Source organism: Parus major, chromosome 14 (assembly GCF_001522545.3).
Source record: "Parus major isolate Abel chromosome 14, Parus_major1.1, whole genome shotgun sequence".
In the NCBI taxonomy this organism is placed as follows: Eukaryota; Metazoa; Chordata; class Aves; order Passeriformes; family Paridae; genus Parus; species Parus major.
The window spans coordinates 10,511,759-10,531,270 of NC_031783.1; the positions used below are offsets into that span (position 1 = coordinate 10,511,759).

General features: G+C 43.6%; 2 protein-coding genes across 3 annotated transcripts in view; one reads left to right on the forward strand and one right to left on the reverse strand.

Annotated features, from left to right (window-relative positions):
• PRKAR1B (protein kinase cAMP-dependent type I regulatory subunit beta) overlaps positions 1-17,865 on the reverse strand; it is a 91,400-nt gene extending 73,535 nt beyond the window's left edge. Inside the window, exons 1-4 of one of the 2 annotated variants that reach the window (XM_015643077.2) lie at positions 17,688-17,865; positions 16,660-16,864; positions 7,000-7,170; positions 3,121-3,212 (exon numbers count right to left, since the gene is read on the reverse strand). In XM_015643077.2, the coding sequence (XP_015498563.1) occupies positions 3,121-3,212; positions 7,000-7,170; positions 16,660-16,836 (440 nt within the window). In that variant the 5' untranslated portion in view covers positions 16,837-16,864; positions 17,688-17,865. The remainder of the gene's footprint in view (positions 1-3,120; positions 3,213-6,999; positions 7,171-16,659; positions 16,865-17,687) is intronic. The other variant, XM_015643078.3, reaches the window with a different exon arrangement.
• Positions 17,866-18,418: 553 nt separating this feature from the next.
• Positions 18,419-19,512, forward strand: part of DNAAF5 (dynein axonemal assembly factor 5) — a 28,990-nt gene continuing 27,896 nt past the window's right edge. The window contains exon 1 of the mRNA XM_015642393.1: positions 18,419-18,475. Within this exon, the coding sequence (XP_015497879.1) occupies positions 18,419-18,475 (57 nt within the window). The remainder of the gene's footprint in view (positions 18,476-19,512) is intronic.

Here is a 19,512-nt window from a genome sequence, read left to right on the forward strand (position 1 = left end):
GATCAGCAAGGAAATTCCCCTCAAGACAAACCATGCATTTCCCATCACTCAAACCAGAACAGCAGCTCCTCACAGCTAAAACCACATTCCCACTTCAGAAGAAAATGGCATTTTTCCACTGGCTTTGAGAGAACCAGGACCTTACTCCAGAGTTTAACCAAGTCCCATGAGAAAACAGTGGACTGCCACATCACTTTGTGGAGCTGCATTGCTCTTTGCAATGTCAGCAACTCTTGAACATTGGCAAAAGTTGCTGATAACTTGTTCTGCTGCTTTTGGTTCTGTTGCAGTCACATTTCCCTATCATTGCACTTTTCAGTACAATTTTACACCAGAGACTCTGTGTGTGTAGGACATAGATGGCAGCCCCATTTGAAGCATGGCACAGGGAAAGATGTGCTATAAAATAAGACTTGAAGAAAAGTATTTCCAACACCAGTGCAAAAAGGTGCTTGTTTACCTTAACTTCAGTGTGATTTCTCATGCAACCAAGCCTTCATATGGAATATCTGACACAGAGATGATATGCTACACTCTGCCTTTATAAATAAGGGTTTAAATTTCACAGCTGCCAAGCAGCAAGTGCAACACAAGTCAGAGCAGGCTAACACAAATATCTTTTTGAAGAAAAAATGTAAGAGTCAGCCATTGTAAATGAGAAATCTCTAGTCCATCCTTCCCCCACCTGAACACCTCCTACATTTTGGTCAAACATGAAATTAGATAAAACAATGATAATACCTTCAGTGTAGAAAGCACTGAGGAAAACAAACACAAGACTATAAACACCACCACTGCAGCACAGAAAATAAAATAACCTCACCTAACTTTCCACCATTCCAAGAGCCCAAATGAAGTAATTTACCATTTACTTTACTGAACTGCATATTTACATTAAGAAGATGCAGACTGGAAGGGATGGCAATGGTATGCTCTGATTTTCTGACTTCTCCACACATGACAAATGCAACCAGACAAGGGTAAGAGCATGATGACAATTTATTCCTTCATTTCAATCTTGTCTGCAGAGCAGAATATACATCTTTCTGTGAGCTCCTTTTCTTTTTCCTGATGTCAGCAATAGCCTGCTGTGCTCATCATGAGGCTCAAATGAGGCCTCTGGACTCATCCCTGAGGAGGGAAATGGTCTACAGTTGACCATGCTCCACTGCACAGCCCAGGAGCTCCTGGATCTTTTGACAGCAGAGGCAGAATACACCTGGCCAAGCCACAGTTTGCAAAAGCAAAGAGTCCACAATGCACCTGCAGCACACACATGGGAGCCTGTGCAGGTCTCTTCACTCCTAACACATATCCATGACAGGACAGAGGAAAATGGGACACAGGGAATGGATAAGAGAGACCATGATCATGATGTGGAATCAGCACAGTGCAAGAAAAAGCTCTTGTCCTTCAGATTTTGTCTCTCATCCTATTAAAACTTATTACTAAACTTATTACTGAAAAGTCCTATTTTCCAGACCTAAAACCTGTCCTTTCAGTGCCTGTCACATCAACACACTGACAGTATAATGAGGATTTACAGCAGTTCTGTGCAAGAATTCTCCCCTGTGAGTGAAAAAGCTAGGAGAAATGTGCAAAGTTCATCCTCTTCTAATTACTCCAGAAATCTGCATGTTAACATGGTGGCATTAAGATTGCAAAGTAATTAAACTGTGTACACATCTGCAAGAGGGAGTAAATTTTGCACTCTTGGAATGTGCTTTGACTGCAAGCATTTGAGTAGCCCCACTGAAGGACTGTGCTGCTGATGTTCTGCCAGAACTAAAACCATCAATGTAGAGAATGTTTTTGTCTTTTCTAACCATGAAAGCACAGAAAAGTGGGGTTGGTGAGGAGTTCCTGACCTCACTGAGCCTTATCTGCTGCAAGGCAGGACTGATGCTCGTCACTCCTGGCAGAGCACAGTCTAATCTGTCCTCAACAGCCTCAAGTGCTGGAGACTCCACAACCCACCCAAGCAATCAGAGACCTCTTCTTGGATCTGACTTGACTCCCTCCCACTGCACTTTAAATTTGTTGTTCTTTACCCTCTGGCCCACAGAGCAGTTTATCACTCACACAGCATTTTTCACATGCAATTATAAGGTATTATTGCATCCCTCTGCTCCAGCTTTTATTCTGCAGGCCAAGCAATCCCATTCTTCCCTCAGAAATGATGTTGGGTAGGTCTGTGATCATTCCCACCACTGCACCATGAATTTCCTCCAAGTGTTCTTCCTTGAAGTGCAGTGCCCAAACTGGACACTGTGCTCCAGCTGAAATCTTTCCAACCCTTCCCATCTTCATGTCAGCTAAAAATTCAACACTCATAGCCTGTCCCACCGAGGATACTAACGATAATAACAGTGAAAAAGTAGAACAACCTCTTCAATATACCTTTCCATTGGAATGATGGACCAGTGGTCCCTGCTATTTGCTATAATTCCATCAGTTTTGCACAGATTCCACACTGGTTTCACTAAAGACACACTTTCCCATTTTATTTTATGAAACCAACATAAACATTAATGTCAAAAACATTACTGGAAGTTGAGCTGTTTGGCCTCCTTTGTGCCTCCTCAGCTGTACAACTTTCTATCAGTTCTGGAAAGGCATTATCTGTAGATTTAAGCCTTTAAAAGTCACATTGGCTGTTAGTGAACTCCTTGGTCTCCTTCAAGTGCTCATACATAATTTGTTTGTTCCAGTTTTTCCAAGAACAAAACAATTTACGTGTCATTCCCTTTTATCTCTTTACAGACATTATGCTTTTTCTTTCCCACTCATTCATCTCTTGACCTGTCTTCCCTGAGTTTCAGAAATAATGACAAATGCTTCTGAGACTGCTTTAGCTAATTAAGTAATCTAGAATAAAGTTTATTAGGCCCATCTGTTCTGAAAATATTGAATATGTCAGAATACACTCTAACCTATTCTTTTCTTTTTTGCCTTTGGATTTTACCCTCTGTCACAATACCATGAGCATGTTTGAGGGTGCATCCAGTGTGACTCAAATGCATCAGTGAGAGCAGTTCTGAACCCTGAGACAAAATTTAATCTAATTTCTTGTCCTCACACCAAGCTATGGATTGCCTTGAATCATAAAGCCCCTCATACCTTCGTTCATTGTCATCAAGATGAGCAAAGAGCACGTTCTTGGAGATGGCTTTAGCCAGAGCAGTCATAGTTTTATAATCCTTTGGAATCACCTGTAGAGAAAAGAATGAAAGGTAATTACCCACCTGATTGTATTTCTTCACAAATCATGAAATCTACAGAAAATTCCAGTATTCAAGAAAATGGGTGCAATTTGATTTCAGGCACTGAGACAGGATTAGGCTATAACATAAAGCCACTAAGAAAGTAACAAATTGCAGCTTTGATAATGGAAGGATAAGAATTTTTGTTCTCAAAATGACACTCAGAAAGGAAATATAAGATCAGGGATGACTGGGGAGAAGAATATCCATAAAATACTATAATTAGGAGCTACTGTGTAGTCTCCTTTCAAATGTCTTGGACTGAGAAAATGTATTTCATATTCCTCTTCCCTCCAAACAATATCAGAAGCAACCTACTTTTAAAACTGTGGAAATAGCAACATTTCTTTAGGAAAAAGGTACAAATCTGTTGATTAAATCATATTTTTTAGCACTGGCTGTGGTATAAGGAACCAAGCTCTTGATTGGCCCACTTGAGTCAAAATCCTGTGCCTTGGCTTCATGGCAAACAAGAATTTCCATTTGAACATAAAGAGTTTTTTATTTGTTAAGTGAAGAGATGACAAAAGTCTTATTGTGCATGAGTTTTCTCAAAATAAAAGTTGGAATTCAGGATTATTTCCATTTTGGTAACCATTTAGGTAAAATATCAGTAGATAATGTATCTCTCTATTTGCCAAGTATCTTCTTCTACCACTCAGAGACTCCAAGATGAAGACAAGGTTAGGGAAACACAAGAAATTTGTAACAAAATTTTGACCTGTCAAAGATATACATTGTCTTTGATAATGTGATTTTCCTTTATAGTTTAATTGTAACGGGACAGAATCCAGCACAGCAGAAGTTTTAAGTGTTAAATAAACCTTACTCCAATCTGAAAATCAAACTCTGTTTGTCAGATTACTGTAATTATTGTCAATTACTGCACAATAAAGGCCTGATTAGGGGCATTTATCAGATACATTTCTCTCACATTTTATAGGAATAGTGTATCTATCTGTCTTAAGTTATTGCCTGTGTTGATGTGCAGGTATTTTCCTTCCCTCATCCTGGACAGGCAAGGAACCACCCATCCAGCCAAAAGAAGGATGTCTCAAAGGGTGAAACTGATGTAGAACCAGTTCCAACAAAGAATCATCAAGATTTATTTCACAGGGAAAGGTTGCACTGTGAAGATCTAAAGTTAAATTGGCTTCAGACCTCTCTTGTGTCAACTGCTGCCGTCATCAGATTAATCAAATTAAGTGTAGAGAAGTATACATGTACAAACTGCATGTTTGTATCAAAGTGAAACCTAATCTAATTGACCTAAAAGTTTGAATTTCTCAGTGTTAAATTTGGCCAATATCTTATTCTTGGTTTTTACCCTATCAGGGGAACACTGGATGGGATTGCAGGCCTGAACCCTTGCTCTATTAAGAATACACCAGCTGCTCAGCTTACTGCTGATGAGCCAAAAGGGTAAATAATCAGATCACTGAGACATTCAACTCCAGCCTTTCTGCCTGATTATGAAATTGCACTGACTAGCCTTTCCCAGTGTAAATTTGCAGCAGTGAAAGTCACAAGGTTTGTTGGGGCAGGGACACAGAAAGCACAGGAGAGGTTTTCTAGGTGTAACCAGGCATCTGACAAAAATCAAATGTTGGTAAGAATCACTTGGCCATTTCTTACATCACTCTTCCAAATAATCACTGAATAGTCTCTTCAAGCTGATAACCCTCTTTAGAGATAGATTCCTGTTCTGTTAGTTGTTAACTGTGTTATGTCAGATGTGATGACAAATATTACTTTCTCTGGTTCAAGGATGAACTAACCCTCCACAGAGATCTTCCCCAGAATGAAGCCATGCCATGTGCTTGCACAAATCACAAAGCTAAATCTCTTTTGATTTTCTCTCCAGGGACATAACTCATTTCACTGCCTCTAGCACTATTCATGCTCACCCCTGCAAGGGAGCCTTCAAACTGGCTTATGACCCAGATGTGTTTCTATCCAATACCTGAATTCAAGCCAGAGGTTCTTCCTGACTACTATCTAAAATTCCATCTGTTTGCAATAGTCTAACACAACCTTTGCCTTGCTTTTTACTCTTTTAAATTTGTTTCATAATTTGCCCTTTCAGTGTCTCCTTTTATTTCTGTATTCTAGAAATCTGTCACAAACACACATCCATGGGTTTCACCATGGGATACATTTGCTTATGGCAGAAGACAAAGCACCGACACAAATCCTCCCAGTGCTTGTTCTGTATGCCTTCCAGCATCTGTAGCTGCACAAGAAACTATCCCCTAAATTATTATTATTTAAGATCAGTCAGTTCCTAGGAAATTAAAATCATAACAGGGCTAGTCACAGAACACACAGAATGTGATCTGTATTGCTGCTTCTGGTTCTTGCCTACTCATGCTACTGTCAGGACTCACTGACATCACTGTTGAGAAATGAAGAAAACAAAGTTTACTTCAGGTTCCATTATAAACATAAAAGAATTACTCAGGGGGTGGGAAGGGATGTTTCTTTGATTTGCAGAAGAGTCAGATGGAACCCATAATAAGCAGAAACAAATGGGATCTCTCCATGGAAGTTTTTTAGGGGGATGTTGCAAAATGCACAAAAAGAAAAGTGTTTTAAAGTGGCTTTTGAAGTATCACATAAGTTTTTTAATGGTGCAGGGCATTAAATAATAGCTTGCCCACAGTGCTACTAAAATTTACCACACACTTGCAAATATTATTTAAGTGCCACAAGAATACTCTTACACACTTGTTTTTAGGATGAATGGCTCTCCTTATTCTTTTTTTCTTGGTACAGAAATCCCCAGAGCAGCCAGTGAACTTGTATCATAAGCAGATGACAAAAGCACATCTGACTGCAAAGGCAAAAAGCATTCTGCCAAAAAACAGTGACTGACAAAATGTATTCCCATAAAGAAAAAGCTCTTTGAGTTAAAGCTACTCCAGGCATGCACAAAAGCACATTAGTAGCATCTGTCAACCTTATGAAATACACTTTCAGCCTGGCTCCCTAAACAAACATGACATATGCTATTGTAATATCTCTCTTTTAATAATCTTTGAAAGCTTTAGCCAGTGTCAAAAAAAATGCAGAGCTATTAAGAGATATTAAAGATATAACATAGTTAGATATTTTTGTGAAAAAGGCAGTTAAAGAGAGAGAAAGCCAAATTAGAGCTCCTAGTGAGGAAATGACCTAATTTGAGACTGGCATTTCTTCAAAGACAGTGGTCACACAAAGTCACCCAAGTATGGTCAACTTCCAAAATTCAGTGGGTTAAGTGGTAGCTAATCAACATGGGAAATAAGTGCCCTAGTGGTCTAGGAAACCTAAATGACTTAGATGAAAGAAAATTTGAGGCAGAACTGACTTTTGGAAACAAAAGACAAAAAGCAAAGCAAACAGGAAATGCAGCAATAGAAAAGATGTCTTCCAATAATGCAAGGTTCTGATCAAACTCAGAAAATGCTGGTCAGTCACTATCAATAAAATGGCTGAGAATTACTGACCAAGTTAGACAGAGACACAGATGAGCAGCACATCTCAAAAAGGAAGGAACAGCAAATGCTGAAATCCATTGATGGGGAGAGCTCCCAGTCAAGGAGACAGATCTTGAGTGTGAAGATGGTCAGGCCCTGCTCATGCCAGCATGAGGACACCATCCTCCAGGCTGGCCCAGGAGTCCAAACTAGGGACAAAATATGAGTCACTCGATTGTCTTGTACATCTCAGAGCCAGAGAGGTGGTTCCACGTTACCTTTCTGACGTAGGAAACAGCATCTTCCTCGGTGTACACCTCTGCACTGACCCCTCCTCGCCTGCGCCGCGCCTTCACCACCGGGTTGGGAGGCGGCGGGGAAATCTCATCGTCGTGAGAATCCGACTGGGAGCTGGATTTCTGCCGAGCCAGGATCTGCTTGCATTCTTCCTGCAAGGCAAAAAGAGACAATCAAACACCTCATACCCATGGATATAGCCAATTCTCCTTTCTTTCATGACTATCAGCAACGCTTTCACTTCTGTTTGGGTGAATGTCAGTTTGCACTGCTGACAGAAAATGGCAAATTTAATGAGAATAGCATTAACTACAATGTGTGTACAGGCATTTGACTTGTCCAACTCCTTCTTACACATCATGGCAACCAATGTATATAAAGTGCAGGCATATCTTTGCAGCTACCCTGGCTGAGAAAGCAAAACAAGCCTCTTTTGCTTACTCTCCAATATCACAGCTGTTATCTTCTCAGTTGGCCTGTACATATCGTTGTCTCTTGTGCAAACAACTTGTCAGAAGTCACACATTGATACATTAGATAGGTTTCTTCATCTTGCTCTGCTTTGCAAGCTTACTATCACCACAAACAGCAAAGATGCTCCCTACTCCAGAATTTCTGCCACACAACTGATTTATAATCAATGAGACTCCTTCCAAGCAAATAAGATCCAAGGTAGGTTCCAGAGGACTATGAAGGATGATGGCTGGCCTAGCACCAGCTGGCCAATAGGGAGGTTATTCTCCAAATTTCATGCTTGTGGAACAAAGAATAAAATAGGAAGGGGAATCCCTGAAGAGAGAATAACAAGAGTGGAAAACAGTACAGAAAACCTTCAAGAAAGGAGGTCAGAGTTGCAAGACTGTCAATCCATACACTGAATTTGACTTCCAAAGGATAGAGGCAAACCAGATTACCCATAATTATAGTATTTTCTCAGAGCCCCATGTTCTATCCCTCAGCTTCCTCAGATTTGAGGGAAAGCATAAAGGAGTAAAATTCCCTTTGCATCATCCCTGTCTGTCAGTCAAAGGAACGGGGCCTGTCTGCTCAGACCCAGCCTTCCTTCTCCCCCCCGGCACTGCTCAGCCACAACACTCTGCCCCTGCTGCTTCCCCAGAGCCTTCAGGGCTGCTTCATCCCAGGCTTCACCCATCTCCTAAAGGCAGGGGAGAGCTGGAGATGGGGTGGGCCATCTGTTCTGTTCTCTAGCACAGGAAACAGAGGGCTGAGCAGGAGGGACACAGGCACTGCAAGGACACGAGCTGGCTGCTGCAGCAGTAGCCCAGTGTTCGATCTGCTGTTGTCTCCTCTGTGCAGGCAAACCCCAGAGCCTGGCAGCCCCAGTGTCATGTCCAGGGCTGTACATGTAGCCATCACCCCATGACTCCCTGGAAAATGCCAGTATTTGTCAGACAACTCAGCTCAGCAGCACTGCAGACTACCCAAAAGAAATCACAGCAGTGCTAAGCTCCCTGCACACCCCATAAACCAGCATTCCTCCAACAGGGGTGCCAGAACCTGGCCCCTGTCCTACAGGAAATTTCCAGGGAGAGTTTCCATTCAGAGTTAGGACAGCAGTCAGTGGAGGAGGGAGCATTTGGGAGCACCAGCACGAGTGGCAGATCACCAACATCACCAGCTGGTCTCACTGACAGAGGAAGTGACTTATCCACAGCTCATCAGGTATGGCACCAGAAAAGGGCAATACAGAAAACTGGCACAAGCTCACAGCTTTCAAGCTTGCAAGAAAAAATGGATGATTAATATATGTTTTGACATTGATGTTTACATCAAATCCAGTCATGCCACCTGTCTTTTCTGATCTTATTCCAGTTAATTCCTGCACTATCACTGACACTGCCCTGCTCATTAACCTCTGACACCAGTCTTTGATGCACTATTGCTACTTGAAATAAATAACTGAACAGTATTTCCATGCCAAGAGCCATGCTGCATGGCTCAAAGTAACAAGTCACACACTCTTGTTTTGAAGAAGACATTACTGAAATATTTAGGGGACAACCTCAGAGATAAAATGTAGAGAGCTGGCTAAAGATCTGAATTTTCAAGACCTTGACCTGCCTCAAAAAGTGCCAAGTTCTTTCTGAGATCAGTTGGGTTTTAAATTTGGATTACAACCTCAAAACTCCCAGGCCACAATACAATTGACTTCAGTGCTGTAACCAAAACCAGAATTTCAGTTGTATTAAATGCTTACTGAAACTTTTTAACTTCACATTCAAACAATAGCACTAGATATGTAAAAAATGACTCAGCTAGATTTTCCTACAGTGTAAGAACTGCAAATTCTATTTTAGCATTCTCATCAACTTCTTCCTTAGTCCTCTCTGTCTCTAGATTCCTTAAGTACAATCAAGCAAAATATTTCAAATACAAATGTGTGTTATATATTACAAGTATATTTAATATCTAGTGTTTAAAAACAAAAGCTGTGACAGAAGAATTTCTAATAACATTACTGACTGCCTATCTCTGACAGTGTTAATGGTCTCTCATTATATTAAATGAACACAACCAAATTCTTCATGGGCTTAAATAAAAGGTAATAAAGACCTTTCTGAAGAATAGCAGCTAAAATTTAGCTAAAAGACAAGTACAACAAGAGAGGAGTCGGCTAACTCATGATGTGCAGCACTTACACAGTTCTTTTTATACACAACATATTTACTCAGAGAGAAGAGTAGTAGTTTGCCACATTTGAATATAAAATACACTCTTCTCTCTTCAGTATATATTGCATTAAAACCACTTCCAAGGAATTAATAAATAATATCTCCCCTGCCCCAGCACAGATTTATACACAAAAGAAAGCTCAGTGAGATAAAATTAATACTACAAAGCATGCTCTTAAACTCAAATACTTCTAGAAGCCAAAAAGACATTAAAGGATTATAAAAGTGAGTTACGGTGTGATTCATTTTAAAAGGAAGTCTCTTCACTACAAACTCCTTTTATATAAACAGCAGGCAGTTGACTGGCTGGCTTTTCCACACGCCGCTATTTGCAGTCTGGGAAGGATCCCCATTCCTGAACTAGAGCGTGCCTTTTGGAAATAAAAGCCTTTGCTCTGTCCTGGGCTGAGCTTTCAGGGAGACGTCTTCCATATATCCTGGGGTAAAACTGCACAAATGTTTGAAAGGAGGAATGAACTGTCTCAAGAAGAGTTCTTCAAACACCGATCTTCAGATGCGGCTTGATGTGAATCCTTGTGCAGAACTCAGTTTCAAGTAAACACATCATCATCTTTTGTTGTCATGGCAACAAGTGGTTTTTCTCTCTCTCTCTCTTTGGATGGCACTGGTAATTCATAATCATATTGCCCAATTATGTCCACCTTCAAATGAGAAAACACATGGAAGACACAACTGCCAGACAGTAACTGCCTTTGATCATTGCCTCAACTTGATAGAATAATCAATAAATACAATTTCAGTGACCAATTTATCTTTTGAATGTCCACCTTCAGCTACAAGAAGCTGAGGTATAAACCACAGGAATTTGGCATATTGTCCTCAGCATCTTCCCCAGATAATGCTTTCATGATTTTGAATGAATTTAAGCACTGCAAGTGAAGCAGCCGCAATGCTGAGACAGTTTTAGACCACTGCTTAAGAGCACTCACACTTCCTGACCCAGAAGTGTTTTTTCCTATCAGCTGGAGCTTTTCTAAACAGAAATTCACTTCCTTTCCCATTCTCTCATTTCAGGCTTTGTCACTAGCTGAAAACTCAGGTGAGCTGAAGGAAGGAAAGCACCTAAGGAGGCTCCAAATCACTGTGCACCCTTGCAACTACATCCCAAGAAAACTTCTAAAAGCAAGTCAGACATTTGATATCAAAGCTCAGTATCTGCTGTGCTTCCTACAATGTACACATTGCATTCAAAAACACCACCACCTAGTACACTCTAAATGATTTTCTTTCCCCCTCAAGAACATTTATAAACTTTTCTGACTGACAGACCTGGATCATTCACAGAAAATGTGCAGGAAGGTTCATGCACAGGTAACTAATCTCTCTTTGTGCTGGAATTGACCCAGAGGAGATGCTCTCAGCCCAGGAGGGTTTCTACTTCTTGGGATTAATGATTTATAGCAACCAATAAAGGCCAAAGGCAGAGCACCTTGATTTGCTGGAAGCACAGGACTGACCGATGCCATCACTAAAAGCAGGAAAAATCTGTGAGATCTTTATGTTCTTTGAAGTCTTATCATTGCTAGGACAGACAGTCTTTATGATCATTCAGCCTTGTTATTCACACAATCCCAATTATTGTTCCACTGCCCTCCCCCTGGTAAATGCTGCCTTTTCTTCTACAGCACTTCTAAGAAATATCTTTAACCTGCACTCTCTACTGCCCTACCAAGGCATTTACCCACTCCACACTTATCCTCCACTTTGATTATTATTTCTGCATCCTCCATGGCCTCTCTGCATCTCAGCTCATTCCCATTTTCCAATCTAGACAAAGTTCTCCTGCCAAAAATCCTCCTACTCTGATGACACTCCAGCTGCATCACTGACCTTCCTTAGACCCTTTACTGCCATTGTTTTACCTCCTGCACCTTGTTCACACTTCTTGTCTTCCCCCCCACCAGTGTCTTCAGCATCTCAACCCTTCACCACCTCTTCCCTACTTTCTTACATACGCCTCACAGCAAAGTGAGAGGTTATGTTACAAAACACAGACCCTATTTTTGATACCTAAAAGCTTATATAATCAAAGAGAATCATAGCCAACACTTCTGATTCTTAAAATCCAGCCAAAAAACAATGTATGCACGCATAGCTTGTGTAAGAAGAGACAAGCCCACATAAAAGTGGATTAAGTAACCTGATGGATGTAAAATAGGGGAGCTTGAGATGTGAAACAAAGACGTCTTCCAGGCAGAATTCCCTCTGTGTTCCATCACTGCATTCTGTTTTTGTTAGGTTTTGGCTTTGAGACTGGGAAAGCTACTCACAGTTGTGGACACACAAAGTAAACAGGGAGCTCAGCTCTAATATGTTCCACACAAGCCCCTAATAGCATGGGTTTGCTTGTAACCAATTTTATTTCTTAGGGAAAAAGCTTTTTTTCTCTTTCTGCTCTTATTCCCTTCATCCTCCACCCTTCCCTAAGCCTCCTGCATGCAGGAAAGTTTGCCTGAGGGGGTTTTAAAAATTCACTTCGTTTTCCTTTACCTCTTCCAAGTAAACTATCACCTCTCACAACACTGCCTGGGGCAGACTCTGGCAATCACAGGGGTCCCACCTGAGCTGATTTCCATCCAGCTCTTCCCAGTGCTGCTGTCAGAGGAGAGACAGGAGCAGAGGCTCCCCAAGCCTGCTCAGAAGTGTGGTCACACAGCCAGGGCACCTGCTGCTCCCTCTCTTGTGCTTCTATCAGCATCTCAGGTATGTTCCTGCATGCTTTACCAACATTTCTGACCACCAAGGACATAGCACCCAACTGCTTTGCAAGCTTTGAACAATATTATTATTATTAGGCTTTAGAAAACTGCTTAGTTAATGCATTTTTTCTAGTTTTTTTCTCCGTGTGATTTCGCTTCAAATCTCCCCAGCTTATCTGAAAGCAGTGAGTAATAATTTGCATAATAATAACCTATACTTTTAAGAATGAATTTCATCAGTTTAGACAGGAACTTATTGATTGAATATTGATTATTTTCTAGTGGAAATTATTGATTGAAGGGATCCTTTCCATAATAAAATACAAATACTGGGAGAGCAGAAGAAGACCCTGGTGCTCATATTTTGGTGCTCGAGTGCGTTTGGTTCTGGAAGCCTCTGTGGGAAATAAATGAAGTGCCCTTTGCTAACAGGGGGTGTTTTGGGGGGTTATTTATTAACCCTTTTCCTCCCGTGTCGCACCGTGGCCGGGTGCAGTTCCGCCCGGTGCCGCCAGGCGGGGCTGTACTGAACCGCGGGGTCCCGAGCTCGGCTCTTCCCGAAATTCCCGAAATTCGCGTTCCGATGGTACCGTGAGACAGGCGGCACCAGCCTGGGCCCACCAGAACACTGCCCATCCGCTGGCAGTCATTTTAATAAATTTAATTTATTATTAAATTTTATTGGAGCAAAGAGGCGTTTCCTGCCTGTGCTGAGGGCAGCAGAAGGGGCCTGGGACCAGCTCAGGTCCGGAAGGTCCCAGCAAAGCCCAGCTCAGCCAGAACAGCTCTGCTCCCAAACACCCCACACCCAAACAGCTTCAGCAAAGCCGTTCTAAACACATCCTGCAGTTTCCTGCTGCTTCCTCTTCTTTTGTGCCATTTTCCTCATTAGCTCTATTCTTTATTCTAATTCTTTGCTGCGGAACAGTTGAGCTTAGCCTGGCAAGACAACCCCACCTTTGATCATATAATCGTGGCACTAAACTGCCTGACACTATGAAATTTTTGCAGTCTGGGTATGGCTAAATGTACAAAGCCTTGCCCGTAATTTCTCAGTAATTAACTTTTCCACATAAAGTAAGAACCAGAGATAAAATATGCGTTACCTGTTTTTTTTTCTGCTATGCCTCCTTTAGTCCTCAAGTAAACAGGACTTAATTACAGCTGTTAAAACAATGCTGCAGTTTCTTCACTAATATCTATTCTCTCACTCCAAAAAAAAAACCCAATTACAATCCCTGAGGGAAAGATTTTCCTCACTCCATCCACCAAGATCTACACAGTCACAGGGAAACATAAAACAAATTTTTCAAAGGAAATATCACAGGTTTTAAAATCTAGAGTATCTAAACTGTTTTCAACTATTTTCTGCGCTCAAGGGCATGTTGCAGATTTTTACAAAGTAACTGTTAATGTGATCAGAGTAGATTTCCTCTAGAAGTCCATAGGTCACAGCATGTAAAAGTGACTTGCAAACTTCAGAATATAGAAACACAGGCTGATTCCCAGCAATTACTGGCAATCTAAGCAGGTCCTGCCAGTACTAAGTGAATAGAAAAACTTGTATTAAAGTTTGCCCACAATTATTTTCAGTTACGGTTTTTGATAGTGTACTTGATACAAATAAGCTGCAGTTGGAAAGGCATTGGGGGGTGTTCTTTCAAACACTGGCACTCCTTCAGAATCACACATCAAACATCAAACCTCAGCACTTTATTCATAAGTATTTATTCATGTTCTCCCTTTACAGCCCTCGCAGGCCATGTCCATGCTGTGAATAAAGAGTGGCCCAGCCACAGAGCTGAACACTAGCCCAGGACAGTCGCCTCCCTCGGGCATTACCTCATTCCCTGGCTCTGCTCTCAGCTGCTCGTACCAATTCCTGCCAACACAAACCTGCTCCTCAACGTGTTAGACCAAAGAATGATCCTTGGGGCCAGTGAGTGTGGTGGGGTCAGGGGTTAGACCCTGACACGTTCTCATTTAGCAGCAGGCTGAAGGCAGTGGACCCAACTCTGATGTCATGAGAAGGTGAAAAGCATTTACGATCCTCTCTGATCTTAAATATCATAATAAATCTTGCTTTTATAGGTTGATTTTATGAGATGGAGTTAAGAATTAGCAAAATTAAACACACTCTTATTTTTTTTATTCACCTCTGAGGTGGCTTCAGCACATTGATTGGGATCAAGCTCTACTTGTTTCCCACAAGCTCATTTTTTAACCACTAGAAAAATATCCTGCATTTCACCTTTAAACTTCCCACGTGTTTTCGACAGATAAACTGTTCTTCTACCTCTCTCTTTGGTGGAACATGTTGTTTATCCCAATGAGTTTGGAAAATAACCCCAAAATACCACACTTAGGTGGAAAAATGTATTACTTTGTTTGGAAAATCATCCTGAAACCCAAAGATTTTCACTCCCCTCCCTATATGGGACCAAAATTAAAGGCGCTAATAGCAAATGTGCCATATCAGTATTGCACATTTACAAAAATCTAATAAATAATTGCTAAATTCACAATTCCATTAGGATTCTTCACATTACCTGTATATGACTAGTGTACAAAAACAGGACAAAACTTATTGAAAGGTTTCTCTATCTTTAGAAGTCTTCCTTCAACTGTTCTCATGCCACTAGCTAAGTCAAAATATTACCCTACAGCAGAAAATCCTTCACAGTGCAATTCATCCCAAGGAAGTCCTAGGAGATGGTTGGGCAACAAGGGAGTCAAGCTGCTGTAGGAACAAGAATTACAGTGCTGGAAACCTCCAGAAGCAGCCTAAAGCCTCCAGGCTCAGCAGGCTCAGCCCCCAGGCTGCTCTAGAGAGGCAGTGCCAAGATTGTGTCCTCCCACAGCAAGCACAATATTCCCTGCAGTTGATGCCTTGATGTTTCTAAATCATCTTCCATTTTGAGACAAGTGATATCCACCAGCTCCTGTGCTGGCATCCTGATTGATGTCCTACAGAATTCTGGTGTCTGCTCTTCTTTGGGAAATAATAGGAGAACACATGAAAGAAGATGTAATTTCTCAAGGGTAGGAGCTGCCCTCCTGCCTCAAGTCTCTGTGCTGTGTTAACATCAACAAAGCCAAACTCCCCCAGTACAACTCCTCAAGAAATCCCTCTAGCAATGGAGCATATTCCATAATACCACAGCATATTTTAATGGGTTTTTTACAAGAATGGTGTTTATCCTTCTTTTCAAGAAGCCCAAAATTCCACATGTTATAATTAATAATAATTCATAACACAGTAAAGGAAATTCAACAGTTTTGAATGTCTCAACATGGGTCTTGGCTGTCAGAAGTTTAGAATATATAGAATTAGGAGACTGTTTCTTTTTCATAATAATCAAAAACAATTTAAAACCATCTTGTACTTTGCACCCCTCTCTGATGTCCCAAACCACCACCAAAATGCATTGTTTGCATTTTTTTTAAAACTACACAAATTTGGCATATACTCACCTATAGAAAATATATCTGAAAAGCAGAGAGTGGGATGTATTAAATGTTTCACATCACTGGTGATATATCAATTTTATGTATTATTCACTCTTGAAGGAAAAACCTACTAAACCTTATCTCTCAAGCCTACAACAACACTTGCTCACACAACGTGCTCTTTCTGCAAAGACACCCATAGGCTTTAGAAAGAATTTGTCTGGGAATGTTCTAAAACGTTTCCCCCTCTCTACACTGCTTTTGAAGACAGTCACAGTAAGTGAGGTCTCTCTAAATGCATCCCCTGTCAGAGGATCCTGGGATCTCACTGCAGACAGGAGAGAGAAGGGAAATTAAACAGCAAACTGTTTGATAATTTTGAGAACTTGCTGGTTCTCTGATTTTGGTCAGTTTTAGGAGAAAAACACCCCAGCACTTGACTCTGGAATAAACAACATCTTTTACTCCCATAGGCAGGTTATTCCGAGATAGAAGTTCAGGATACCATGCTTCACAACCAGTTTGGGTCATTTTTAACAAGTGCAGTGTGATGAGATATTATAATCTTGGTGTTATGCACAAAAAAATCTAAACTATAGTCAATGTTATAGTAATAAATAAGGGGTTGGGGCTTTTTTCTCTTAACACTTGACATTTTCACAGTTGTGTGATCATTTAAAATTTGAAAGAAAAAAAAAGTTCCAAAACATTTGAAATCTTTAAACAATCTTTTTCACTTTATAAATGGAAAATGTCAAATCACGTGAAAATCACTGACCTTTTCTAATTTTTCAAAGTGTTCTCTGAGGAACTTCATGGGTCGGTCTGGCTTTGCTATACAGAGGTTTACAATGCATTCTTTTAAAATCTGTTGGATGTTGTGTTTCTGAACATAGAGTTCACATCCCTTCAGGCTCTCATCTTCTTCCACATTGCAGGAAGCAGCAGCAGCCATCTTCAGGCTTGTAAACAGAAAACACAACCTAGGTAAGAAAATGGTGCAAGAAAGAGATGAGGCAGTTCCCAAATCCTTTGTCAGAGAGATCTGAGGAGCAAAGACATTTTAATATTGCCTGTTGCCTACTGAGGACCTATTGAATTTGAACGTTTTCATGTTCTGGGGTTGTATGTGGAAATGCTGAACAGTGTCATCTTTGTATCATCAACATCCCACCAAGTACACAAAGAGGATTTTAACTCCTAGATAGTGATCAATCTTTGGGAAAAAACCCCAACAAACCGGTGAAATTGACCCTACGAGGCAACGAGTTTCAAAGACACTATCAAATGACAGTGTAAAGCCTTGCTTTGCTCTCCCCGTGGGGACTTGCTCCTGTCATCAGAGACCCGGCTTTTTGCTACAGAGATTTTTGGGCAATTTTAGCATCTCTCTCTTTCCCAGCCAGCGACCTGTCCCCTTCGCGGCCCCGGGAGAGCTGGGGAGGAGCGGGCAGAGCCCTCCGAAGGAAACTGAGTTCCCCAAAGGGAAGTTTGATGACCTGGAGGGAGAACAGCCCCAATCCCTCTTTCTTTCCCCCAGCGAGGTTATGACCGCTCCGTTAGGAGCCCAGAGCGCCGGGGCATCTTTACCCCGGCCCCGGCCTCTCTGCCCGGATCTGTGGATGCCGGGGGCGGCCGGGGCTGTGCGGGGCAGGCCCCGGGAGGCTCCGAGCGCCGGGGAAGTGCCCCGGGCCCTGCCGGGCGGATGTGTTCCCCTACCCCGGTCCCGGTCCCGGTCCCTGTCCCTGCCCCGCCGCACGGCTCCGCGCCCGGCCGGGCCCGGGGAACGGAGGGGCCGGTAAATACCTGGTGGCCGGAGCCGGCTGAGCGGCGGCGCCTCCGCTGTGCTCGCCGGCGGTGGAGGCGGGGGAAGCGGCTCCCCTGCCGGTATCCGCACTGCAGCCGCCGCCGCCGCCTCCGCTGCTGCCCGCCCGCCCGGGGCCGCGGGGCTCCGCGGGGACCCTCCTCCCGCTCCCGCACAAAGGCTCCGGCTCCGCCGCCGCTCGCCCGCAGGAAGTGCCGCCGCCGTCACTCACCGGCGGGCGCGGCCTCCACCGCCGCCTCCGCCGAGAGGCGGCACGGACCCTCCGCTCCGGACCGAGCGGCACCGACCCTCCGCTCCGACCCGCACCGACCCTCCGCTCCGGACCGACCAGCACCGGCCCTCCGCTCCGACCCGCACGGACCCTCCGCTCCGGACCGAGCGGCACCGGCCCTCCGCTATGAACCGAGCGGCACCGACCCTCCGCTCCGACCCGCATGGACCACTCCACTCCGACCGCGACGCACGGACCCGCTCTGCACCGTTCTGACCCGCTCTGCTCCGTTCTGACCCGCTCTGCTCCGTTCTGACCCGTTCTGCAGCGTTCTGACCCGCTCTGCTCCGTTCTGACCCGTTCTGCACCGTTCTGACCCGTTCTGCACCGTTCTGACCCGCTCCGCACCGCACGGACCCACAAGGGATGGCAGGAGCTGGCCTGGCTGCTCCGCACCGCCAGCCTGAGACAGGCTAGCGGACAGAGATGAGCCTGGCCACAATGGACAATGGTCTGGCCATTAAGAACAGGCCTGGCCACAAAGGCCAGTCTGGATGTGTGAGGTGGCCAAACCGTGTAGGACCGGCATGGCCATGAAGGGCAGCAGCCTGGCTGTGACACACGGAACGATGGCTTGGGCACAGAGGACAAGCTGGCGTGAAACCTGTCCTGACCATCACGGATGGTGAGCCGGCCGTGCAGCACGGGCTGCTGAGCCAATGGAGCTGCCAGCCCTGCTGAGCACCCACAGCTCGGGAGGGGCTGCGAAGGGCAGCTCACCAGCCCTGCTGCCCGTGCGGTTTTAGAGCAAAGCCATCACAGCCAGCAGCACCACTGTGCAAGGCCATGAGGAGCTGGGATTCAGCCATGGGCCAGCACGGGCTGTCAGGAATAGCCCAAAGCACGCTTGTAATCCTTCCGTTGCCAGGAAATTCACATTCATGGATCCCATAGAATAAAGGGTGAAACAGTACTCCAATAGATCACGGTAAAGTGAAGAAAAGCACAATAATAGAATAAACTCTGCTAGTAAACAAAGGGATATTTTAAACGAATAACTTTAATTAGTTAGTTCTGTAGTTTATTGCCCTTTAGATTAGGTGTGATCACCCAAGAAAATCACCCGAGAATCCTTTTGGTTTGATGTCTGTTCCTTGCAGTCACCAGAGGAGAACACAAAACACGAGATTGCGTGAAGTACACATAAGTACAGCACAAACACAATGTATATACACATTAGCTAATACAAATAAACACTAAAAAGTATACAACGCTGTTAGAAACTGAGGAGTTGTTTCCCGTGCTGTTTGACCCCTGCAGAGGAGGAACAGCAGGGGAAGTGATACACGGCAAAGCGGCCGGGCACGGAGCCCCGGTCCCGCTCCCCCCGCAGCCCCCGCGGGCTCCCCCCAGGCTCGCACCGCTGTTCCCCGGGCACGGCAGCGGGACCCTCCGGTCCCTGTCCCTGTCCCTGTCACTGTGTCTGTCCCTGTCCCTGTCCCTGTGTCTGTCCCTGTCCCTATTCCTGTGTCTGTCCCTGTCCCTGTCCCTGTGTCTGTCCCTGTCCCTGTGTCTGTCCCTGTCCCTGTCCCTGT